General features: G+C 39.2%; 1 protein-coding gene and 3 non-coding genes across 12 annotated transcripts in view; 1 reads left to right on the top strand and 3 right to left on the bottom strand.

Moving 5' to 3' along the window:
* Positions 1–24764, top strand: part of LOC146306804 (ELKS/Rab6-interacting/CAST family member 1-like) — a 158535-nt gene extending 133771 nt beyond the window's left edge. For 6 of the 9 annotated variants that reach the window (XM_084710657.1, XM_084710653.1, XM_084710656.1 and 3 more), the window contains 2 exons: positions 5491–5676; positions 23044–24764. In XM_084710657.1, the coding sequence (XP_084566783.1) occupies positions 5491–5676; positions 23044–23181 (324 nt within the window). In that variant the 3' untranslated portion in view covers positions 23182–24764. Of the gene's footprint in view, positions 1–5490; positions 5677–23043 lie in introns of those variants that run through there. The other 3 variants (XR_014768957.1, XR_014768956.1, XR_014768958.1) reach the window with 1 other exon arrangement.
* trnak-cuu (transfer RNA lysine (anticodon CUU)) lies at positions 2829–2901 on the bottom strand. Its single transcript has one exon. It is a non-coding gene; the product is annotated as a tRNA-Lys (tRNA).
* trnak-cuu (transfer RNA lysine (anticodon CUU)) lies at positions 15908–15980 on the bottom strand. The gene has a single exon. It is a non-coding gene; the product is annotated as a tRNA-Lys (tRNA).
* On the bottom strand, positions 16713–16785 carry trnak-cuu (transfer RNA lysine (anticodon CUU)). Its single transcript has one exon. It is a non-coding gene; the product is annotated as a tRNA-Lys (tRNA).
* Positions 24765–26756: the final 1992 nt, after the last annotated feature.

The following is a 26756-nucleotide window of genomic DNA, read 5'->3' as shown; positions in this document are numbered from 1 at the left end:
GGAGTGTTTTCCTGCAGTATCCTGCATTGAGACCTCCTCTATAGATGCTCTTCCTGTTCAAATAGACATATTTGTGCTTGCGTGCATGTGTGTGTGCCTCAGTGGGATCTGTGGCGAAAGAAAAATCTAGATTTTATCGCATAATGTGGCCAGTGAGTGAGGCTGGCTGAATGTCTCTCTTTGGAGTTGTTTCATAGTACAGTAACAGTCTGGTAGGCAGGCATGGGAGGCTAATAAAGAGGCACAAACACACACTCTGACACACACACACAGTGCTGTATAAAATTATGTCTCCTGTGGGATTGTTTCACAGTACAGTAAGACATTGGAAAACACTGTGGACTCATTAAACACACTGCATATGTTGAGTACTGCAGGTCGTGTAATACAATAAAAACATCTAGGCACATTCATACTGTATGCCTTAATAAAATCAGTAAATTCAAAGGCTTTAAGTGCTACAAAGACTTTCAGAGGTCAGTGTTTTGTTCATATTTCACACTGTTATTACAGGCATATTTTTAGACATTTGTTTCTGTTAGTCATTAAATATTTCTCGAAAAGGAAAAGAAAGCACTAGTGTTGTTATTTCTCTCTAAATGTCTTCCTTATATCGCCATCATTCCTTCCATTCTTCCTGTCTGTTTCTCATTTGTCTTGTATTTGATCCGCGGAGCTCCGCGGCAGGTCTGGAAAGTGTGGACGGTCATTTTTTTAAGCTTTCTGACAGAATAGTCCGGATTAGAAAGTGTGAGAGAACAGCTGTTGCGCACATGTTGAATGTGTTTTTTTAAAAGCTGTAAAGCCAGATTTTAAGAGATGTGTTCACATATTGTCTTATTACACAACAGTTTTGCCGTGTCGCCTCTGTCAACATACATCATAACGTGCGGCAGTAGAGGTGTTTTGAAATGCAGAATGTGTGAGATCCCTGCAGCCTTTAACTCCATCATTTTCTATTTGCTTCTCTTTTCCTTCTCCTGCTCTCCTCCGGGGGGAAATGTTCAGTAATGTATTTCGTAATGGACCGTAACCTACTGGCAGGTCCTCGCTGGAAAATACTGTAACTGGCACTATTTACTACTTTGATAACGACCCTGAGTGTGTGTATGTGTGTGTGTGTGTGTTTCTGTGTTGTAATGTCTTTATGTCTGTGAACTCACACTTAAGCTGTGTCACATCAACAAGGATTCATTTTTAAACCTGTTTAAATTGTGGTTTACCTTTAAATTATGCTGAACCAAACTTTAAAACTATCTTACAATTAAGAAAGATTAAACCTTTCTTTGAACTTAAATTGAGCTTGTGCTCTACATCTAGATTAAAAAAAAAATCCAGTGTGGATAACTTTAAACTTACACTTGAGGAGCTTCAACTCTTAAAATGGCTGCCCTTTTGATGATGGCTTGAGCAAAATAATTACCTTTTTCTCAAAGGTGGAGAATTAGAGCTTCTCTGACGAGTCTTCGTTAATAGGCTAACAAGGCTAAGTAACTTTTTAACTAGTTTCAAAATAATCTAACATTTTGTTAACTTTTTAGCTAACGTTATCAAGCAAATTTAGCTATCTTTCAAACAATGCAATGTTTTGTTAAATAATACAGAGCAGCCTAAAGTTTACATTTTCCCGCCTCTTTATGTACTTATGTATTTTTTACGCATTTATTTATTTTAATTCTGATAAGCAAGCATCTCCATTATTATGAAGCCATTTAATTTCAGCTTAAATCACTTAACTTTGATTCATTTAAGATCTTCATTTACAAATTTTAAGCCTATTTATGCTAAACTATGATTAGAACTAATCTTAGATTAAATTAATCTTCATCGGTGCGACCCAGTCATAGTGTAAATAACAGTGCATTTATACAGTTTCTGTGTGTGAGTGCATGTTTAGCAACTCTTGAACCCACTGTGGTCTGAAAAAAAAAAAATTACTCCTAGTGTGTGTGTGTGTGTGTGTGTGTGTGTGTGTGTGTGTGCGTTGTGTTTGGAGTAAATAAGGTAAGGACTCAGAATCAGAAGTGACAGTTACTTTGATTTACTGTCAGCTTTCATTGTTGCAGCAGTGCTGCTGGAGAGAAGCGTGCAATAAGATTTTTTTTTTCCTCCACAAAAACCACCCACATCTCGTTCTTTCATTTGTTTGTCAGGATGCTCAAACAAATGAAGTTATTGAATAATGAATGTCAGATATATATGGAGAGTTTTTTATGTTTTAAAAAATGCCTATCTGCAGTTTGTTTTTTTCGCTGTTTTGACAGCTGAGGCTCGCTTTCAGATTTAGAAAATATGTTGAAGCCGTGTGTCTGGGATTGCTACATTTCCTGTCTTTTTTTATCACGTCAGTCATTTTAAATACAGCATGTCAGCAATGAGACAGCATCAGTGTCACTTTATTTGGTGCAGTAAATACAGGATGTAAGTAACTATGTATGACAACGGATAAGCTGGAAGATGGAAGTGAAGAGCTCCACAATGAAAAGTCCATTACTTTATATATTTATGTGTTTCGTACAGTGTTAAATGGTAAATCAACTGCATTTATATATCTGTATAGCTTCTCTAGTCTACTGACTCAGATTGCTTCACAACAAGGTGGCAACCTGCAGAATAGATACAGCACTTTTCTATTTTAGTTGGCAGTTTAATGAACGTTACAGTCTACCTCCTGAACCGTAGCCACCCCTAAGAGAGCAGCAGCTTTTGACCAACCGCAGACGTCCTGTGAACAGGTGGCTTTGGTCTGTCTGTGTCCATCCATCATGAGTTCAACACATCCCAGTGAAAATGATTTTGCTGTTGACAGAATAGCCCAAAACGCCAATCGCCCAACATGGGGCTCGAACCCACGACCCTGAGATTAAGAGTCTCATGCTCTACCGACTGAGCTAGCCGGGCTGTGGTCAATTGTTATTGTTAGTATGGTTGCTATGGTTACATGCAGTTCAGCCCCCCCAATCATTACTTAAATGTTTGTGTGAAACTATGCTTGAGTCCTGGCATACAGCTGCAGACCAATCAGAAAAAAGTATTTTATTTATTTATTTTTATTTTATTTTATTTTGTGTATTTGTACATCCTATAATTAATACTGACTGACCCTCCACACCACACAGAGAGTCGGTGTATGTGAATGTTAAATCAAAAAGTGAGTTGAAATCATGTGAATATTTGAAATTCTTGTATCTAAACAGTAAAGACACAATCAGATTAAAGAGCTGAGATGAAGTACAGACAGAGAGAAAAGAATATATATCAGGTCACTGAATGGATCTTGAGTGAGTGAGTGAGTGTGTGTGTGTGTGTGTGTGTGTGTGCGCTGAGTGATGATGAACATGGAGGGTGTGGACAGACGCTGCTGGGATTGAATATACTTTACCAGCGCACACACACAGACACACTATCAGCCCTCTTAACATGCTTCCTCTGCTCTTAAATCCAGCGGTCCCCCAAGGAGAGTAGTGTGTGTGTTATCAAGTGTGTGTTCTCATCATTCCCGCACTTACACACACACACATTAGTCACGGTCACTGTGAAACTAATGTTGCTGTTAAACAAGGCAATCAGATTTGTATCTATGCTGTTAACTTTGCGATCTGGATCAATTCTGTGTAAACAAACTGAAAAGAATTAAGTTGTGTAGCAATGATACATATCAGGGAAAATCATTCAGTGCTGAAAACAAGATTATTAAAAAAAAATAGCTGTTTTTGCCTCTGTTGCATAAAACGTCAAACTGTTCTAAGTTCTGTCTTCCTCACAGGGATTTTGTCTCTTGACCAAACCAAGCCTTTTTATTCTTATTTTGGCCTTTTTTTTATACTTATTAATGTCTCTCACTTTAGTTGTTTTATTAAAATCTGTTAAAACGAGGCACAAGTCTTACTTGACCTGAGGTGTTAGAAATACTTACTGCATTTATTTAAAAAAAAAAAAAAAAACAGATACCAAGTTTACACATAACCTCACTTCTGAGAGAGAAATGTAATTAACACAGCTAAATACAAAAGTAACTGTCTTTTTTTTCTTTATTTTAAAATGTATAAAGCAGCAGCTTTCACATTAGTCAACATGTTCCTAAAATAAAATACAGAAGAAATATGCTTGAGGGGAAATCTAATTACCTACCAACTGCATTTAGCCAGAGGTTAAGCAGTGATTTCACCCAGTATTCGGGTTTCTGGTGCATGTAAATGTACCAACAGTGACTTTTTTTTTTTTTTTTTTTAACTACATCACAACCTCTGTCATCTCTCTGTTTCCACATCTGCTTTAATCTCACATCATCCTATTTGTGTGAATCAGCCCAGCTCCCGTTTCTAGTCTCGGTGTTTGTACAGTGAGCTGAACTGAGCACCGCTGACCCGACTAAATCCCCCTTTTACAAGAAATCAACATGTTTATGCGGGATTTTAAAACATGTTTTCAAAATGTCTTTCTCTATGGTCTCTTCCACGGACATCAGTTGAGTCTTGGCGTTCTGGCACACTTGTGATGTTGAACGTGACACATCAGGAATAAAACAGAAAGGCAAACTTATCCAGTGACAACAGGAAATGAGTCAGTTGCCTATTTTTAGATGGTTTACCTGCAATTGAAAAATGCACATATACATGCTCATTTTTGTGTGGAGACGGTATTGGACACTTTGTTTGATGCTGGGAAGACATGGACTACAGATCACTGCCTGTTTCCTATATAGCACACTATATTTACTGTATGCAAATTTGACTTTATTATAGCCCTGCGATGAACTGGCGACTTGTCCAGGGTGTACCCCGCCTCTCGCCCAATGTCAGCTGGGATAGGCTCCAGCAGCCCGCGACCCTTACGGACTAAGCAGTTACAGAAAATGAATGAATGAATGAATGACTTTATTATTCGAATTTGTGTTAAATGTATGGAACAAAAAGGTAGTGTCAATGACATGTACACAGTGCAGTGTCACATTTTATAGACACAAAAACTGCTGTTGTGCAACTCTACACATGATGCAAAATGATGGTGATTCATAATTGTCCAAAATCTCAATTTATTGCCTAAACTAAGGCTAAACTACTGAGTTATACATGGAGTAGTGAAGGTATGGACAATTGATTTCCAGCACAGCCAGTCACACATAAAGAAACAGGTGTTTTGCATTGGAGTTAAATAGCCGAATTTTCTTCTTGCCCTTTATGCCTGCACAGGATCTGTAACCAACACCTTGTATGCAATACAACTGCACAGATTTTTCTACATTCACATCTAGTCCACATTATAATGAATGATTATTAAAGAATAAAATAATAATCATTCAATGAGCATCCATTGTTCTTTCTCTCTCTGGTGAGACTATTTGTTTCTGTGTGGTACAGCTCAGCATGCTATCACTGCAAAATCTTTTACACAGTGATCACAGGCAGTATTGAAATACTGATTCTTGATGTAAAAAATTTTTGTACAATAAAATGAATTCGTCTCATTTTTTTCCGCTTCCTCCCTCAGATTCTCTCTCCTCTCCTGGATCTCAATCAGAATCGCAGCAAACTGAAGCTGTACATCAGTCACCTGACCTCGCTGTGTCAGGAGCGAGACCCAATCATATTGCAGGACTTCGCTCCGCCCCCCGCCTATCACCGCTCTGACTCCGCCTCCTGGCATACGCAGCTGCACAGCATGACGCAGGAACAGGTGAGACTGCTTGTTTATATTTGTCTCTGTGTATGTACTTTTGAGAAAATGAGGAAAAAAATCATGCAAAGTGACGACATCTGTCCGTCCCCACGACTGCGCGTGTGTTTGAGGGATTTTAGGAAAATGTGGAGAAAAAGTGAGGACATTTTGTCACTCTCAATTTATTAATTCCTAACATCACCTTCTGAGTGTATGTTTCTGTGGGCTTGCTTGTACATATGTGATGACATCTTTTGAGTTTGTGAGATTGTTCTCGCTGTGTGTGTGTGTTTCGGTAACTGTGCAGATGTGTGTGTAGGAGTGGGGCACACTCTGGCAGGTTTTTGGCGCCGCCTTTGACATTATTGAAAAGATTTACTCCAGCAGGTCACCTGACGACAAGCTCTTGGCTGCGGAACAAATACTGTTTTCAGACGTTTTATTTTACAGGGAGTAAACTCTGCTTCAAGCTTTTGGCAGCAGGAGGAGGAGGAGGAGGAGGGTTGGTTCATATATGGAGCAAGGAGGGGAGATGAAGAGTATATTCATTTTACTGTCGAAAGAGTTGTCATCCGAGTGTAAGAGGAGATCAGGGAAAAGGGAAGTGAAGGATAAAGACAGAAAAGGTGAAGCTTATAGGGAAAGTTGAGGAAACCCTGGCTAACCTGCTCACTTCGCTGTAGCTCTGTTGTCATGGTAACCAGTTGTGTTTTCAGATATTGAATATAAACAGTATATTATTAAATTTTAAAAATCTTGTGGTCATCTATGGGTTCCCCCTCTCTCTCTGTCTTTCCCTCCATATTGAAAACATATCAGGCGATACACGGTCGCTACATGTGGTATACATTGAAAAACGGTAACTCTAGACACACACACACATACTCACAGAGCAGTGTGACAGAGTGTGTGGTTAGGGTACAGCAGGACTAGTTTCCTACGGTCCTCATGAAAGCCCTATTGTATGTCTTAATGCTGGGAAATGTCTCTGTTTAGCCTGAGTGCTTCAGATATGGCACCGCACGGTGTGGTGTCACTTTAAATAAACTTTGAATATACTGAATTAACTTGCCATTTAATCACTGTGTACATTAAGGGCACAGAGAAATTGTCTGGGTGACTTTCACAGACAGAACATTATTATACATATTTTTCATCATCAGCCTGTTTTCACACAAAAAAAAATGCAGACAGAAATCTGTGGTGCAGGGGCCGCGGTTGAACGTTTTTTAAAAGAAAAACTTTCTCTGAATTAAAACTGATTATGTGGGCTGCCGTGAAAGCTTATCTAACAAGATTGAATGCATTTAGACCAACAACCCTCCAGTATTTTATTCCTACCTTATATTTATAAGAACATTAAAATAAATATTGAAAACATTCTTACCAAAATTGTTGTCATGGCCACATCAGCCAAATTTACAACTGAAGAAAACAAGATCTTAAAAGACCATTCTAACAAATTCACCACAAATCACTTCTACTTTACAGCACTGTTTAACATTTTCAAGACGTGCTGCAGAATTTTGAGTTTTTTAGTTGCCTTCTGCACATTTGTTTCAGGCTCTCGAATGAGAGTGGATAGTTGTTGGAGGCACTTATTCATAATCATTGTATTACATACGGTAGATGTTGGGCGACTCACCCACAGTTTGGGAGGCAGAGAGGAGTACCAGCATGGAAGCTAAGTATTCCTGTGACAGGGTCAGCTGTAAAATGTATTTTAGCTACCATGCCAAACATGCTTAGCATTGCTGCTAAGCTGTACGTTACTCAAAATCATCACAGATATTTGTTCTACCGAGTACCTCATTGTGACAGCATATCTTTAAGTCTGAATAAGAAACGCTCTACTTTTTATGTTCCCCACAGACAAATGTTGTTTTTCAGAGAAAGGTGATTAGCAAGTTACACCTGAAACCGTCACCATGTTTAATATGTTCCTCCTTGTTGCAATGGCATTTTTAAGCTTTGAAGTTCAAACTTACTATTTTATCTGTTGAAACTGAAGGGTTCAAATGCCTTTTAGCACTTGTTGAAAGGCCATGTACATCAGAAACTATTTACAAGCTAAAAGGCACAGCAAGCCAGCCAGGAGTCGAACCTGGAATCTTCTGATCCATAATTAGATGCGTTATCCATTGCACCACTAGAACTCTGTACGCAGCTAATTTAGCCATCTAAAATCAGAATCAGAAAAAAATGCCCACCTACAGAGATCAATATCAATTTAAGTGTACGCTTCATTAGGAGTATTTTTACTGCTTTACCCTGCTGTCTGACAGCCTTTTCTGACAGGAAACTGTCAACAAACAAAAGCATGAAACAAAAGCTTAAACAAAGGTTGTTTAAAATGTTTCTTCTCCAGCTGTCAGTGCAAATTGATTTTGAAAAGGCTGCTCTGCATTACCATGCAACATAACGTAAGATAACACAGCATAGCGTTGCATTTTATAGCATAACATAGCATAAACACACACTTTAGATCTGTGATTGGTGTTACCAAGCAAGTTGTCAGTCCCTGAATGTTACTTGATTGAGGTGAATGAAATCAGCAGATGCTTAAAAGGCAGGAAAATGTATTGGAAAATCTAAAACACTCTTGTGGTATTTGGAAATTTCAAACAGTAACAAAAATACTCGAGATTGCTATTAAATAGTTAAAGATGCACTGGATGTCCCTTCAGTGCAGTCGGCTCCAGTAGAGATAAAAACTAATTTGAGTCTTTGTCTAAAGAACGGCATAAATGCTGTTTTTAGCATGTGTGAGATTATCCCAAAACGAAACAGTTACTTTAGAGAACACTCTTTGAACTGTTTGGTCAAAGCTGGCTAGAAAAAAATGTTTAATTATAATACTTTCAGAGAAACAAGGACACTACTTTTATTCTGAGGTTTTGGTTTTTGGGTGAAAACTCTCACATTTTCTTTCCTCACATTCTTCAGTCCTCTTCATCACGTTCTCTTCCATTCATGCCATCGCTCTCTCAACTTCCTTCTTTCTTCAGGCATTTGTTTTTTCTTTCCCTTGAGGAAGACCATTCCTCTTTCCTTTATTTTTCCTCTTAAGTGCCTCCATCACCATTCCCTTTCACTCTCACTTGCTCCGTGTCACTGTAGGTGTGAGAGCTGGTGAATTTTTAAAATGCAAGTTATTTTTTTCCTTCTGTTTTTGGTGACATGTTTCCCTTAACAACATCACAGTTTGAATCTCCGTCCCTCTCTGTCCAAACCCACCCATAGCCAGGCAGTGCCACTTGGCGCCATGTGTCTGCTGCTTTAGACCCCGACCCTGCCTACACACAATCGCAGACACACACTGCCTGTCTTTCATTCAGGCCCGTGTTTCTCGTTTTCCTTCATCATGTGTCACCATCACCCTGGCTGACCCTCTTAATGCACACACACACACAGACTCCCTCCAGACGACCATGTTCCAGTGTGCCAGCCTCTCCTCTCTGTCTTGTGGTGAGTGTGTGTGTGTTTTACAAGCCTCTCTTTGGCTCTGTTAAAATGCCTGGCACTCTGTAAAGCCATTAGGATCATACTAAAATAGCATGTAAAACACACATGGTCAGACACACAAACACACACACATGGAAACCTACAAATCCCACTCCCACGCATGCATTAACATGAAGGTACAAGAATCATGAATGACCAGTGGAGGCTCGTGTACCTGACAGTCGGCGTTTACTGTCACACGGAATGATGCAGCAAGAGCCAAGAGAGAAACCTCACGTTAGAGCCGGGGTTCCCAAACTTTTTCAGCTCAAGATCCAAAGGAGAAAGTTGGTGTCTTCTCTGGACCCAAACTTACCACAAAAATGCATAACATCATGCTGCAACATCTACATTTATAAACTGTACTTGTACATCACAGATTAAATTAAATCTGATTCTAAACATTAATACTATATTAGAATCAGAATTCAGATCAGAGATACTTAATTGATCCCTTTGGTTACATTACAGTTGTGTTACAGTGTGCAGTGTAGGACTCCCCTGAGTCTGAAGGGGAGAGAGTGGGATGAAACAGCTCACTTACCATAGTATTTTAAACAGGATATTAAATAGGATTTCAACCTTTTTCATATACTGTCTGTAGCTCAATTTGCTGTTTGGATTGCAGTGCTCATTTTTGTAACGAGTTGACAATTCTGTCTAATATCAAGCTAACAAAATGGTGGATGTAACAGTATCACTTGAACTGCTGCAGAACTGTGCCAGTGGTGGTTGCAACAGAATGTTTAACTGCGACCAACTGCTGGTCATTTTCATTGAATCTGAGATTTGAATGTCTGCCTCCTCCCTTGTATATTGTCTGTACTGACGTTTGCTTGGACTGACCCTCAGTGAAAGCACTAGGCTAATATTAAATTCAGTAGGTCTTTATATGACATGTTTTTGACCAAAACTAATGCACCATCAATCGTAGTAGGGAGCTGTTAGCGAAAGGTAAGCTTTCAAATGATGGATTTGCTTTTTTTCGCTCTTCTGTTCCCGTGTATTTGTTTCCATGTCTCTCTTTAACCTCAGCTGAACTACAAAAAGGAACACTGATTCCAGAAGTGAGGTTTTACTAAAAGAGCTGTTTTCTGCGCCATAGTCATAATAATAACCTTTATGGCTCAATGACGTCTCTAATGAGCACTGAAGAGAACTGGCATCATATTCAGCACACACACACAGGAAGTCTCTCTTTCTCTTTGGCTTTAAGTGTGAAGTGATTGGCTGTTTGTGTGTGTAGGTGCACACTGTAGATGTGTGTCTGTCCATCTGTACATGTTTCATTATGTTGAAAAGCTATCAGGACAGTTGAGTTTTACATTGTGTCTTTGTATGCATGAACGTACAAGAGTGTGTGTGTGTGTGTGTGTGTGTGTGTGTGTGTGTGTGTGTGTGTGTGTGTGTGTGTGTGTGTGTGTGTGACTGCGATTTGCATGTGTTTGGTATTGTAAAAAAATGTATTAAGTGTTATTGGCTGAGTCTGACATTTTATCGCTGCTCTTATGAATCCAGTATGAATTGTCAGCCCCATGACCCTCTATCTGCTAAAACTAAGAGCGGCTCTCAGTGAGTGACTGCGAGTGTTTCTGAGCCAACTCAAACTGGAGAAACCTCAGTGAAAACTGAGTCCACATATTTACAACTCTACAAGTCATTGTAATGAAGGAAAATACCGCACAATTACAGACTTCAAATGTCATTGTTGTTACAGACTAATCTCCAAATAGAAGGTTTCTCAGCAAGGAACAGGGGGAACACGTCTTTTCTCTTTGGCTTACTCAACATTTTTTTAAGTTATACAACAGGTTTCCAGTGCCTGGTGGCTGTTCAGTCGACTAAATCAAATGACTTTATAACAAACTTCCAATATGAGAAAACAACACCAGTGCTGCTGCAGCCATGGTGGCTTTAAACTCCGCTCTATGAATCCTTGCTCATATCAAAACACTATAAAACTGATTCAACCTAATAAAGATCTAGGAGCGATCATTTAACTTTTATGAAGAAGAGAAAACCAGAGCAGACCACTATTAGAGGACATTATGTAGTGATACTTGCAGTAACTAAATATTTGACACGGTAACATAGTTATCTCGCAAACACTTCTGAAATGTTATATAAATAAAGTTTTCTTGCACCACCTTAGGCTTCAAATGTCTGTAATCGGTGTTGTTTCAGCTCTGCAGCTTGATGCCCTGTGGCAAAGTGATGCCCTCTTCACAGACTGGCAGACTACAAAGAACTGTGTGTGCATTTATGTGTCTGTGTGACGACCCCTCGTGGCTTCAGGGTCACTGATTGGGTGAATTTTGATTGACAGGAGACACAAAAACAGGAAGGGGCGGGCCTGGAAATTTAACATCACAGCTGATAATGTAGAGGGTCACTTAAATGTTTAAGTATTGTTATTTTGATAGTCCGTGTGTAGGTGTGTGTTCCCAAATGACAAAAATCCTGGTGTTGACATTGTGCTGACTGTGTTTGACAGTAGAGTTAACATTGAAGCTAAAAACATGACTGGATTTACATAAAGAAATAAAGTAGCATAAATGTAACGTAAGCAAGAAAGAGATACAGTTTTTGCAAAAAAAGAAAAACAAATGAAAATGTGAATTAGGTGCAGGTGCAGTGAATGAACTACGGCTACGCAAAGCATTGTTTTGTCAGAAATTGGTGGTATAGGCTACATTACACACAGCTGTAAAAAAAAAAGAGACTAGAAGAAGAAGTGATTGCAAACGAGAAACAAAACTGTAGGTCACATTTAAACCTGACATGTAGCAAAACATTTATTCAGTTTAATATTGATATAGATCATGAGAGGAGAAAATATGTGTTTGGACTATTTACATCTGTTTGTTACCATGTTTTAATGTACACCCAGATTTGGACTGGACTGCTTTGTGACTTGACTTACTACAGAATTAAGTAATTACACGTTTTGACTTGCTTAAACTCTTCTACTAATAAAAAATAGGTTAAATAATGCTTGAAAGGCCTTGCATGGCCACACATCTTGAATAATTAATGATTAGGCTTCAGCATTGAAAGGACTTTACAAGGATTTTACAGCTTTACAAGGATAATGTTCCAACCATTTTAATTATCAGCTTTAAATTGCAATTTATTTGTGAATATGTTTGACTTGTGCCTCAAAAAAATAAAACTTTAAAAACAGCTCTTTCTACCTTGATATATTGCAAAGAAAAGCATTTTTGTCCTTGTGCAAATGAAATTGTAAGACTGGAGTGGAGTGGAGGGAAGACGGAGGGCGGAGGAGGTGGAGTGGAGAGGGTTGGGGGGGGTTGTGTAGAGCCGAGTCTCAGACCCATCCATTTGTGCTGCGTTGTGGTCTGGGGTCTCTCTAGGCTTTCATTAGGCAGCTCTGCTTCCTGCTCCAAGGATGATTGTTTTCTCTCTAAATACGACGCAGAGGTCCTCAACGACCATTAGACACACACACACACACACAGCAAACACACACTCAGACACACAGACAAAAGGAGAGACAGTCAGACGCACCCACACACACATGTCCGACCCTCTGTGCCCATTTCACAGCCACACACACACACATGCAGGCCTTTGCTGGTCATTACAGACTAACTGCTGGGTTTTTATGCAGATTTATTGAATCCAGGCTTAATGGCTTTAGCAGTCAACCTTTTTTTTTTTTTTTTACATGCATTTGTCTTTTTCTTCCTTGATCTTTCCCTCTGTCTCTGGTTATCACTCCCTCCTGTCCCTCCTCTTGATTTCTGTCCTCTCCTTTCTTTTTAAATCTTTCTGTCTTAGCCAGTCTCTCCTTTTCTGTTGTCAGTCACTCTTGATCAATCTGCTTACCCCTTTTTCTCTCTCTCTGGCTCTCTCCAGCTCCCACTTCAATCTCTGCCTTTCTTTTCCGTCCTCCATCTTTCCGTCTCTCCGTCCTCTTGTTGTCTGTAATTGGAAGACAAGCCAGTGATGGCGGCAGGTGAAGGACAAAGACTTAAATTAACACACGGAGGACAAACACAGAAACACGCTCTCCACTCTCACAAGTTCTCTTGTCTCTATCCGAAGCTGTTAAATCGTAGTTCACAATGGCCGCCATTGTCCAGCTTCACATGTTTCTCCTACGTTACTGCTGCAGACGTTTCCTTTGACAAGTTCAAGTTCCTTTTACTGCCACATGGCCATGCTGGAGGAATTTATATCAGACCAGCCATAAAATCACTGTGACTTTTACAAACACCGAACAAACTTCAAGGGATAGATTAATTTGAGACACTGTAAAGTGGACAAATGCCATGCACACGCTGTGTTATGTAGCCAGATATTCACATTTAAACATAAAATCTGTGGGGGGAGGTTTTTATGAGATTGTGGTGAGAGTTGAGGCTTTTTAAAGCAGACAAAGTGTACAGGATGGGATTATTGAATAGTGGAATTCAAAGAAAATCTTGTAAAAGAAGATGGGAATGGATTGTAATTGGCAGTATGTATCGACAATTGACAGTTTAATCATTCATTTTGCCCCCCATAAGAGGCTCCCTGATGCTTTGACAAAAAATTACATGGAAATTTAATTTTCATTTATCATAGTTGTAGGCCTAAAGTGAGTCTTATATTCTCCAACTATAAAAATATGTAGCCTATAAAGAATTTTCATATTTCATCAACTAAGGTATGTGTAATAAGTTATGTGTAGAAAAGGTTCAGAGGAAAAAAGAAAGGAATAGTTGCAGCTCCAGACAGATTTTCTTAGTTTTTGTTTTTTTTGTTGGCTAAATGTTTCTTTTGAGAGTAAAGGTTGGAGACCCCTGACTATGCAGACTTTTGGACCTTCCTTACATGTGACTTGGTTTACTTTACGCTAAATAGTTGATATCTACCTTGTCTTTGATCAGGTTCTATTAAACCTCTTTCAAACATGCACTACATCTCTGCAACTATCCAAACACTACCCGGAGCAGCTGTATGTGTGAATACAGATGTTTGCATTTGTTCGCAAAAACGGTTATCATTATAGATGAGTCCTTCTCCTGATGCATGCTCTGCAGGTGTCTCCTCTCACCTGAACCATATGAACTATTTCCAATATGTGCAAACACAACTGACATGGATCTCCTTCTGCGTGCTGCATGTGTGAAAGGACACATTCAGATGTTGTCCTGTCCTGAATCTCAGGACATATTCAGATTGCATATGTGAAAAGAGGCTTTAGAAACACCTGAGGTTTCCCTTTGTTGCACCTGCAGATTGTATTTTCTGTCTACAGCATCATTTCCATTTGAGTAAGTAAACCAAACCAAAAAATCTCTTTTACAACTTTAACATTGCAAATGAATTTGAACTAAATTACTTCCATCTTTTCAGATTGGCCTACTGGGAGGTTACACCTATACACAGTCAATGCTGGAGCCTGTTTCTGCTGTTTATTTCTGCTGCCATTAGTGCTGCAAGTCCAACCCTGTGTAGTTACTCCTCGAGGGCCAGTTTATGGTTAAAGTCTTTTTTTATATGCTTTATAAGCCCCGTTCTCTCTGAAAGTATTCCACTGTAGTTACCACACTCACAAGCCTGCCTCTATCTGTAGCTCAACTTTCATTTAATAGGTGTTAAAGTGAATGTTGCAGAATTGAACTAATAGACTTTAATAAAATTCTGGGTGGGGAGTTTGTGCACCGGGGCTCATGAGCAAGGCACAGCTCCCAGATTTGAATGTGTGTTTAATCCTCTGTCCCCTCCACTCGTAACTAAGAGCTCCCAGAGGCGCAGCCTGTAAATATGAATATGTTCCGATAGTCAATTTGGCTGATTAAATAACCCATTAAAATAAAATTACCAAGTGATGTTGCCCACAACACACACTTCCCTTGTATTTTTTCCTCAGCTGTTAGTGCTAAAAGGAGTGCGGTATTTTTTTAGTCCTCCAGGAGCAGTTTTAGGTACAAGTCCTCGAGCTCTATTCCCACTGCAGCTCGTTAGCTCAGCTGCCTGGACTTCGACTGTACCGGACTACGACACACACATTCACACACATTCAGTCTCACAGCTCAGGCACTTTTGGGCTTGGCGCAGTGCAGGCAGCCAACTTATAAAGCAGTCTACGTACAGTGTAAGCCCGTAAGCACCTAATGGTTTAAATAGAGACAGGCAGAGAGACAGGGATTATAATAGTCAATATAGGCCTATTATGCTCTATCCCTTTGCTCTTACTTGTAATGGTGTTTCTGTACCACTGCTCAGGGCTGCTGTTGAGGAGTCTGGAGCCTTTTTAAGCCTCCTGATTGTATCTTTACTCCTGCAGCTTGGTATGCTATTGCAGAGGAATATGAGGTCAAGCTTTGCCCTGCAAATTTCTGTGTCCTGACCCTCATGCTCTCCTTCTCCCATCATGCCTTCCTGCTGGTTTTCTTTAAATCTCTTATAAAAGTTTTCCGAAATAGTTGACCTTTTCACCTCAGTTTAAATTTTCCTTCCTTCCACATTTCCTACTTTTAGCTGCTGCATGCTAAAGTTCAGGCAATCGTGCATTTTTTAGGAAACAGCATAGGATATTTAAAATGAACACCTTTATTTCATTGTCAAAATTTTTTAGTGATAGGAAGAGGCCGGTCACATACTGTATGTCCTGAGAACACGTGGCATTGACAGAAGTGACACAAAGCTGACAGCCAGTTGATTCATCCACCCGTCACATGTCCAACACATCCAAAGTCTGTTTCATTTCCCTGTGAACAGTCCAAAATTCTAGCGCCCAACGTGGGGCTCGAACCCACGACCCTGAGATTAAGAGTCTCATGCTCTACCGACTGAGCTAGCCGGGCTGTTATTGAGATGGGGAGGGTTGGTTTTCTTTGTCAACTCTCCACAAACCTCAGCTCATAACTTTATACATAGAGAGGACTTTGTAGGTTATGACGCCTTAAACCTTGAGGCATCCCCTAATTAAATATTGTATGTGCTGTTTGTGTGAACTTTACATCGTGTATTTGTTGATATTGATGATGCTGGTTAACAAAACTGCACCCTCAGTGCTCAGCTACAGACTCAGTGACAACTGTTTGGTAGCCAGACTGCACCATGCAGCCACTCATATCAATGCCATGTCTTTGAAGAAGTCCAGTCTGCCTTGACCGCTCACTGAGTTGCATCATCAACTAAAACTGCTGAACTTGCTGCAAAAACTGCAGGCCATGGTCGACGTTTGAGTGGTGGGTGACAGATCTCGCTCTCGATCTTTTGTTTGAGTCTGCCTCTCGAAAAGTCCAGCACCCAGTGCAGGGCTCCAACCCACAACTGGGAGAATCTAATGCCCTACCGAGTGAGCTAGCCAGGATAGCGTCATTTGTTTTTGAGTGATGTGACCATCCATATCTGTGGTATGGGCACTCAGTAGGTGCAGTGGTCAGCTGTTGATTTGTAGCCGTCTAGCATGTTTTATGCATTATGCAAGCAATCGTCATTTGCCAAGAGGTCCAGTTACTGACTATCATGAGAATCATAGATTGACTGAAATTGCATCTTTTTCTTTAGTGCTCAACCCTTAAAACACCAATCGCCCAACGTGGGGCTCGAACCCACGACCCTGAGATTAAGAGTCTCATGCTCTACCGACTGAGCTAGCCGGGCTGTGTACAAGGTGTACATCTTCAGGTTATGTTTACCCCTTTTGGACTGACACCACTCAGAATGGTGGAGGGTTGGATTTCTGGGTCGACTTTCCTCACATGACACATCAAAAGTCTATAGATAACGAAGACTAAAGTAGGTTAGAACATCTCTGTCAGGAATGAGATGTGAATCAACTCCTCCACCTACAGACAAGAAGTCCCTTTGCTAAAGAAGGAAATGTATTCAAAACTAAAAAGCTATTCCTGGGTTCATGACTTAAATTTCATTCGTCAATTTTTGTACGGCACTCAGAGTTGTTCGGTTGTTTGTGGAAGTGATCATCATGAACCTCGTGATTCATAGAATATAATTTCCCCTAAACCGGTCAAAAAAAGGTGAAGTTAACTGTTTAAACTGCACAGCCATGAAGTGGACGGAGACAGTTTCCTGATAAAAGACAGACTTCTGACCTCCAAGTCATCTATAAAGGAAAAACCGTAACTTTGTATGATGTGTGTCTGCACCCGACTGTTGACCTGCAAGAGGATGGACTAATGTACTGCAGTTATATCGTTCTCTACCTCCACCCGTTTGTCGCTCTCGTTCTCTGTTAATCTCTGTGGCTCTATCTCTCTCTGCTGAGTTATGGTTTCTTTAGAAAACATTAGCATTCCTCTGCAAAGAGGTTCAAGCCCTGCAATGTGTGTCAAGGGGTCAGTGTACACACACATACACACACCCTACCCTCATCTTCACGCTCATGCTGATAACCTGCGTGTGCACGTACACTGTAAAAACTAAGCTATATGTTTTAACTTAAAAATGTTAGCCTTAAAATTTTAAATTGGCTGAATTTTAAAAGAAAAGGCGAAGTAATTTTGTAATGATTCAAAACAAACTTTTCCAGTCAAATAGACAAATTCAGTAGCACTTGAAAAACACATTCAATGAAATTAAGACATCAAAAGTTAAACCTGTTGATTAACAGTGATATACATTACAAACAATTTTGAGCCTCAAACATTGCATGCTGGGAAGTTTACTAATATGCTGATCATGTTTATTTAGAAACTTTATGTAATGAGTTGATGAAACTCTGTACAGTGCATTCTTTCAACTCATCTTTTCAAGTCAAAAGACTTGAAGTTAGAAGAGCCCATGTCGGCAAGTTCTGAAGTGCTCTGAAAATAAACACTAGAAATTGTTGAGTTTTTAAGTTTATATATATATTTATGTTAAGTTAATGAGAAACGATTAGTTGATTCCTCTAAATCCCTGTATGATTTTTTACAGTGTACATGTTCATGAACAAGTGTGAGACTTTGACTGTCTGTGTGTGTGTGAGTGTGTGAGTGTGTGAGTGTGTGTGTGTGTGTGTGTGTGTGTGTGTGTGTGTGTGTGTGTGTGTGTGTGTCTGTCTCCAGGCCCCTGATAAGGCAGATAATGATCCATCACGATAATGGAGCTTTAATGGCTGCAGTAAAAATCATCCTCAACAAACCCTCTCTCTCTCTCTCACACACACACACACACACACACACACACACACACACACACACACACACACACACACACACGTCTCAACACCTACCTCTGTCTATCTCTGTCCTTCCCACAATCCTCTCTTTCAGTCACTAAATCATAACTTGAGCATGCAACATGTATGTTATTATTGTTACACACCTGTCTCGTGTCAACACAGACACAAAAGCAGCTCCTAAACACGCACACACTCACACGCACACACACACACACACTCCCTGACACAAACACTAACAGTCAAACACACTCACAGAAGTCGTGAATCTGGCACTGCTAACTCTCTGCCCACTTGTATTATTTCATCTCTTTCTCCCTGTGACCACACACTGTGATTGCATGAGCTGTGATCCATGGGAGCTTATAACCACAACATCCAAACCTAACGCTCATAACTGGAAACTGTATCATGCAACCTTGTTTATATTTAATTTCTTCAGGCAATAAAAGTGAGCTATAGAGTGAATGTAGCAAGAGAGGATGTTTATTGCTTAGCAACGTGGGGACTTTGTTCTCTGCGGAGGATTAAATAATGATTACTTTCTGAGGAAAACTGTCTTATTTTTCTAGTTCTGGCCATCATTCATATCAGTTATGAGACCAGTTTTCTCACCATGTTAACCGGAGTGAGTGAAGGGTTTAAGGAGTTTTACAGAACTCCTCTGCAGTCCAGTCTGCACATACAGGCCATCTCAGCATTAGTCACATCACTTTTCACTGCAGGTCAAGGACTATGTGAAGTAGCAACATGTTTTCTTCAAAAGGCCTTTACAAAGTTATTCAAATATGGGAGTGCTTTGAAACAAATGCTATTTTGCAACTCATTCCAGTTTCCCAGTTTTGCATAAAAAGAAAAAAGTAGCAGAGAACACACTACAAATCTCCAAGCTCAAACTTCATAATCAATGTTATGCAGTTTACTGTAGACATCTCATATTTGGATGTGAGAAAGAGTAGAATCAGTCGCATGATATGTGTGTATTTACGTTTCCAATTTTGGCAATGTTAGAATTGTACTGGTTTTTCCGTGATACCTGTGAATGTGGATTGTGATGTGGAGTCATCATATTTCTGCAGTTGGCTTTTGTTTTGTCACCAATGAACTTTAATACCATCTAGTAGATTCTAAGATGTTTGGAAGTTATTCCACCGAAGCCAAATGCTCTATCTTGCAATGTTAACAAAAGTGAAAAATTATTTGTGTATCCACCTTGTGATTCAGATCCACTCCAAGGTTTAATGGGGTTTTCCTTGGCGGAGGTAATAAGTGGTTTAGATGGGGTGCATGCTCCAACTGAGCTACCAGGAGCCCCTGGTTTCTACCAAATTCTGCCAATAAATCCCCCTAAGTCTTACACGCCGGACTGATTGATTTAAGATAATTGACTTGCACTAGGATTATGTCTAAAACCTGTTTTACTGTTCTGCCCCAGAGAATTCAATTCTGAAACAGCTTCTTACAGTGTTGCTCTGTTTAATGAACTCGGCACTGGATGTAGTGTGCTGTGTCTAGTGTACTAGAACCAGCAGCTCTTAAGCCGAAATTTACAAAAATACTTTTAAAACACCTGAATATTCCTTTAAACCTCAAACTAGTAACTTTGCATTAAAGTAACCACTGAATGCTAATGTTAACAGTGATATAGCGCCATTTTATATGTTATTCTCTAATTTTATGAACGACATGTACCAAATTGATTGGAGTATTATACTTTTTTTTTAAAAACTCATTAGGGGATGATTGATTGATTTTCATTACATATGTTGATTCAGATTAATCCAGATAAAAGCCATTATCCCTTCATTGATTCCCTTATTAAAACTTGCAGATTGTGCTGTAACTTAATATCATGATAGTATTTCTCATATTTTTGTATATTAATTCATGGCAGTATTAGCACTGTGTTTGACCCATTTAGTCTTGATTTTAAACGCCTGTTCGGGTGTCTTTCCCTGGTGTGGGTCAAGGCTGCGTGAGTCAGAAGACAGCAGACACATACCAAACCATTTATCTCGTCTCAGTCGTCTTACGGCCTTATCTTTACTGCCGTGTTTTTCTGCGGAATTGCAACTAAAATGCAAAGCCATTAAGTTGAATTACCTGCAAACACATAAACCGACTTGTCGGAAATATGTCAGCGTGCATAAACGCTTCACACAGAGATGAGGACACTGGCCAGAGGATGTTTTGGCATTGTGGATACAGATAATAAAATAATGCAAATGATAAAAAGTGAGGGTGTAGACGGTGATGATTTAATGTGCTTGTCTTCGGTACTTTTTCCTCTGTCTCACTCCTTCTTCCTGTCTTTCAAAAGTAGTTTTTGCAAATACTGTCTGTTTATTATAAATACATGTAAAGGAAGGCATTCAGTTAAGTAATTTAGTCTTACATGTTTGGTTTTTTTTTGAGAGTACATGTCAAAGAGGAGATCTCACAGCCTGTTGAGCTTTAGAAAGTCTAACTTATATTGGAAGAATTAAGGAAAAATTAATTATAAGAACTTTCTCGTTTGTGTAGCCCCTATATCAACATTTTAAAAACTCATAGTTTTAATGATTTGAAGCTGTTTGGAAATTATTCACTGCTTTAATTTTATTTTCTATTTATTATTATTCATTTTATTATTATCACTGTTGTTTTAATGTATTTATTTTTGCCAGGTTTGAGGGTAAAGTGCACAAGTTTTTAAAATGTTAATGTTAATGTTTCATATTATTATTATATATTATAGAGGAACTCCATTTGTTGCTCTTCATCAGTCTTTTGCCTCTGTTTTGGTGCAGCTAACATGTCTCCTTCCTCTCTTCCAAAAAGCAAAAATAACATTACCATGGCAACGGTAAAAGCATCAAAGCCTGTAAGCATTTCGAAGGGTCGACCCTAATAATAATCAACACAAACTGATCATATTGATGTTATAATGGTTTGGGGTTTCACTTTTGTTTTATTGTGAAAGAGTCAGTCTTCTCATGTATTTGATTGTTTTTGTTTTTTACTTTCTGCCTTTGTTCTTTTTTCACCCTCTTGATATCTGATTAGTTTCACCTTTGTCTGATTAGTTAATTAGTCCTTTGTTTTATGTCGTCGGTGTGTGTTCCCTCGTTCAGTTGTCAGCTCCCCAGACTCTCCGTGTTCCTGCCTTGTTTCTGGTTAACTTTTGGATTATTCTTTGTTGTTTTTTTTGGATACCCTCATTTGGGTTTATTTTTTGTTGGACTACTCAGCTGCCTTTTGTTACTTTGCGTTTCCTTGCCAGTAAGTTTATAAAAGTTACCTGCGCTCTGGGTCTTCCTCTGAACTGACCTTTTGACAGATATTACCAAATCAGTGTATAAATATTTAAATTAAATTATGTTTAAAGGGATATCCTTCATTTTAATATGACACTTCTATAAAGTTTGGGCATTTTAGGAGGCAGATTTTTAAAAAGTGATCACTTTTATTCCCTGGTACAGGCCAGACTCCCAAACACATCTTACATTTCCCAAAATGCCACTTGTGAATATCTTTCATTAGACCCAGCGTGCCTGGTAAACATCTGTAAAAATCTGCGGTCTCCCAAATAAGCATCCAACCTCAAATCCCCTACAAACAACAACACAGCGTACACACAGATGTGTGACAACTGGCCTTAACCTACTGTATATTATATAATACACTGGGGGAAAAAAGCTACACACTCTTGATTATATAATACAACAACATAATATATGGATAACGGGCTATATTTATCTGTGATTTATTGGTCAGATTTCATTAATCATTAGCAGTGTTATTACTTGCTGCAGTTTTACACATGAATAAAGCCCCTGTAATATAAAATGTCACTGAGGTTTGCTGGCTAAGAGATGAGAGCAGAGGGAAGAGGTTAAGACTTAACGAGGGAATATTTAGCCAATATCTGACCCAGGCCTCACACACACGCACGCACACACACATGTACACACACACACACACCGACATAAGTGTGGGCTTGTGTTACATGACTGTTTGAGCGGCGCTCTTATTGATACAGATGTATTGGTCATTAAGTCAGTTAGGTTTGACGTCTCAGCTCGGCTGCAGCCAAAGAAAATAACATCAGCGCTCTCTCACTGAAATGTTCCACTCTGTATGGGCAGAAAGAACTACATTGTGGTGTTTTCAGATTACAGCCTGATATGCGTGTGTGTGTGTGTGTGTGTGTGTGTGTGTGTGTGTGTGTGTGTGTGTGTGTGTGTGTGTGTGTCACCTTAAACGTGTCCTTGATCATCTGTAAGGCTGCGAGGAGAGTTTGTCTCTCTGCCTGAGTTTGACTGATATTGAATTTTCTTATCTTTCCTTTCTGTTCTGTCTGCATTACGCTTTTCTTTCTCAACTTAAAGGACAGTAACGTGGTATTTAAAGGAGGAGTTCTACATTTTGGGAAAAAGGCTTTTGCTTTCTTAGTGGAGAAAGACATATAATGTAACACGTGATTTAAAAAAACACTTAAAGATTGATTTTGACTTCATGGGAACTTTAAATATGAGGCTACATCCAGTTGTCAATTAGCCTAGCTTAGCATAAAACTGGGACTCTTTCTGTATTATTACCTACTCCAGCTTGAACTCTTAGCAGGAAAGCAAAGGATTTCCCAAAAATGTCAAATTACTCCATTAAAATTCATCGTCACTCTGTGTGCTGTATCACAAGATGTTGCTGTATAAATTGCCTAAAATCTCGCCCCCCCTCTTTCTGTGTCTTTCTTTCAGTTGGAGGCGGAGTTAGCGCTGTGTGAGAGGGAGGGGGCGGAGCTCCAGGAATACGCCAATCAGGTCCTGCAGCAGATCGCCGACCGATGCCCCGACATTTTGGAACAAGTCGTCAACGCTCTGGAGGACAGCTGCTGACACACGAATGCACACAAACACGCACCAAGAGAAGCTGACGCACATAAATGAATTAGCACGCAAAGTCAGAGAGCAAACATTTAACATCAGAAGTCTGCAGAAAAGCCCCCCCGATTCACAAAAAAAAAAAATCAGTGTTGGACATGAGGACGAAGACTTTCTCCCCCATCTTCTCTCATCTCATTTTCACAAAACAAATTACTGAAAATCTTCTTTCACTGTGTCTTTAGTCGCTATAATTTTGAACAAACAGTGCCAGCTGAGGGAAATGTTCGTTTTTCAGTTCAAAGTGCTTCGTTGGCATGCAAGTTAATTGGAAATAGTTGATGTTTGTCGAGACGTTAAACACGTATTTTCCTAGAAGGAGCCTTCACTGCACTCGCCATCTGTGACACGCTTCACAGCGGCCATCTTGCGTCCTTCCAGGCAATCAGCAGTTGGATTTGCAATCATGACTTGATGAATTTTATGGAGGGAATAAAAGATTTTCAGACTGTATAAAAAAAAAAGGGCGAGAGTGAGTTGAGGTTGCCAGGTTGTTTCTGATGCCACACTTACACGCTGTTACCACATTGTTATTTGATTGGTTCAGATACAAAAGTGTGTTTATTTCCGCTGCCTTTGATTCTTTACATCATTTGCTGCTATCTTTTTAACTCTTAGTTTCTACTTTTTTTTTTCCATTTCTTGTTTTTCTCTTGTCTGATATCTGATGAAACGTCCCAACTTGCAGTTTCTTTCAGCAGTAATCTCGACATAGTTGTGTAAATTGTATAGAGAGGATTATAATTAAGAGAAACACAGCTCTCGTCAGGGGAACACACACTTTCATCTGTTTTTTTTTTTTCCCGTGATTGAAGAAAGGCACAAACTACAATAACTCTCGCAATACTCCCTTTATGGAAACACACCAGTGTAGATGTTTTGTGTTTCTTTGTTCAGTTATGGTGTCCCTCACTTGCCCTTTTGTGACAATCCCTTTAGTTTCCCTTATTAAAACATCTTTTCTGTTTTTTTTTTCTTGGGAGGGAGGGAATATAAAATAATTGCTCTATATTTTTTTGCCTTTGGTAATATATAAAAAACACTAATCTTGTTTAATTGAAAATATTGTCATGTATTGGTTGTTGCATAATGTGTCAAAATCTTTTCTTTTTTTTTTTTCGTGATTTGCAAGTAACCACAGATTTGTTCCACGAGCAGGAGACTGTTACTGGGAACGTACGTTGCACCTACATGAGGTTCTGTGTCCACCGGGAACATCAGGTTCTTGTTCTCGTTGTTTACAGTGGAAATGACACTCTGATGCATGTTTCCCACAGCGCTGGCAGCCTTAGCATGACTTTAAACGCTTACAGCAACGAGCACTAGAGGTTCAAATTGTTTCGACTTCAATCAAAAAGCTCCTCTAATGGGTTTTTTTATTTTTAGTCTTGTGCTGCAGTGAGTGCTGGAGCCACATGCAACTGTTTAGCGCTGCACCCTGAGAAGAAATACCTGGTGGACACAAAGCCTAACGATGGGGAATTACATTGAACACATATCTGATTTTACACCATCATACAGCTTTCTTAAGAGGCAAAGTTGTGTTAAGTTGTGCATTAACAAAGCGACGTGGTTGTAAATGAGGATTTTCATTCCAAAACATGTTGACAGTGTTGAAAAGCATTAAAAAGCTTTAATAATCATGTAGAGTTTGTGTAAAATTGGATTATTTTGGCATGAAACTCCTTCAGATATGAGCTCATAATGTAAATCCAGTATTTTGTTGTCTGTTTTATACTGATGATGTTTTGTCATTGGAAATGGTGATGACTGGGACTCACCGTGACTTTGCTGTGGACTGAAAACCGGAATGAGAGAATGGAATAAAATATGAATTTGTCTTTATTTAATTGTGAACGGAGTCTTTTATTTCATCTTCCTCAGGAAGACAAGATATTAGACAGGTAAAAGCTGTGGTCTTGAATGAATGTGGAGTGGAATCTAATAATAATATAATAATGCTGATAAATAAACCTGCTATGCACAATTAAAAGATCACTTAAGCATACTGTATACCAACAATGATAATGGTTTAAACAAAAGCCTTTGGAGCATTTAGTCAGTTCCTCCAGGATTTCACAGGCTGTTTTTTCAGGATTGTTCCAACCTGATTTCATGGAAGCTTTTCTAAAGACATTGTGATGCATGTTGCATGTGTTGTTGAAGTTCATGCATGCGTTTCTTTATTTCTTTCTTGTATTATTCATACAAATCAAAAGCGAGTTGTTCCAGGGAGAATAGAAGCACTCTGTCTGGAAAGTTTGAAAAAAGTTTAACAAAAAAAAAAAGACTCAAAAATTCTAACAAAATATGGTTGTAAATAATTAAGTGCACCTGCGGGGTATTCCACAAACAAGCAAACACAGTCAAAATGGTAAGTACAAAATTATTGAATAAAACACATGCACAGAGCATTGATGAATGTCAAGAGCAAGGGCAAACCCAGTGCTTTTTTCAGTACCTGTGACAAAATAAATTTAAAGAAAGTAAAGATACAAATACATTAAAAAAAACCAAGAACATTGAGGCGGTTCATGGAGATGCAGATTTATTTGAAGCAACAATGACTGGTCAAAATTGCAGATAAGCTGTGGTAATGCAACATTACAACTTCCTGAAGGGACTAATTTAGTAGTCAGACGATTTGACTTGGGAACCCTTAAAATTCAGCAGTGTCACTGTGAAAGTTGATTTTTCTTTCTCGTGTTGTTTATTTTAAAGGTTTTTTAAAGGCCAGAAGTGAGTGGAAATGACTAATAATAATTTATCTTGTAGATGTCTTACTTTTTCTGCCCTCTCTGTCTCCTTCTTCCACATACTGTACTTCTTACTGTGCTTCTTATCTTGTCACCAGCGGTTTATTTTCCTATCCGCCCACAATATGAAATTATTCCATACCCCAGGCCTCATCCTGTTCTACTTCTTTACCACACACACACACACAGTCCAGACACACCATTGCTATTGTCTAAAATGTCCAACAACTCATCCAAAATATGTTGTTTCCAGCCTGGACAGTTAATAGTAATGGTAGTTTTAAATTTGAACTGTTAAGTCATTTCAAATAACTTTTAGGGACTAAATAGAAACCAGTGGAGACACAGATAGATGTGAGAATAAAAAAAAGCAGGTGTTCGTACATGTTAACTGATTTTTACTCATCTGCAGCAGATTAACACGCAGGATCACATGAAAGAAAGTGCAGACTGTGCCTGCTGACACACACACACACTTCATTAATGTTTGCATCTTGCAATGGCAGCAACTCAGATTCATTCAACTAGAAAAGCTGGTGTAACAGACCCACCAGCTCGACTGACCTTGACCCTCGACCCCGACCTGAACTTTAACTTCCCCTCTGAAGAATTTCTGAAACATCACCGGGTCATTAGGGTCAGTCTGCTTTTTCACACAATAAAACACATCAGACGCAGCGAGAAGCGGCTCCTTGACAGTCTGTAAATGTAGCATATGCGCCGGTGTTTACCTTCACATATGGTAACGTTTTGTACGTGTGTCACTACCTGAGG

This window comes from Lutjanus erythropterus, chromosome 22 (genome assembly GCF_056507025.1).
Source record: "Lutjanus erythropterus isolate fLutEry1 chromosome 22, fLutEry1.hap2, whole genome shotgun sequence".
Lineage (NCBI taxonomy): Eukaryota > Metazoa > Chordata > Actinopteri > Lutjaniformes > Lutjanidae > Lutjanus > Lutjanus erythropterus.
The sequence above is the reverse complement of the archived record's forward strand: the minus strand, read 5'-3'. Positions and strand labels throughout refer to the sequence as shown.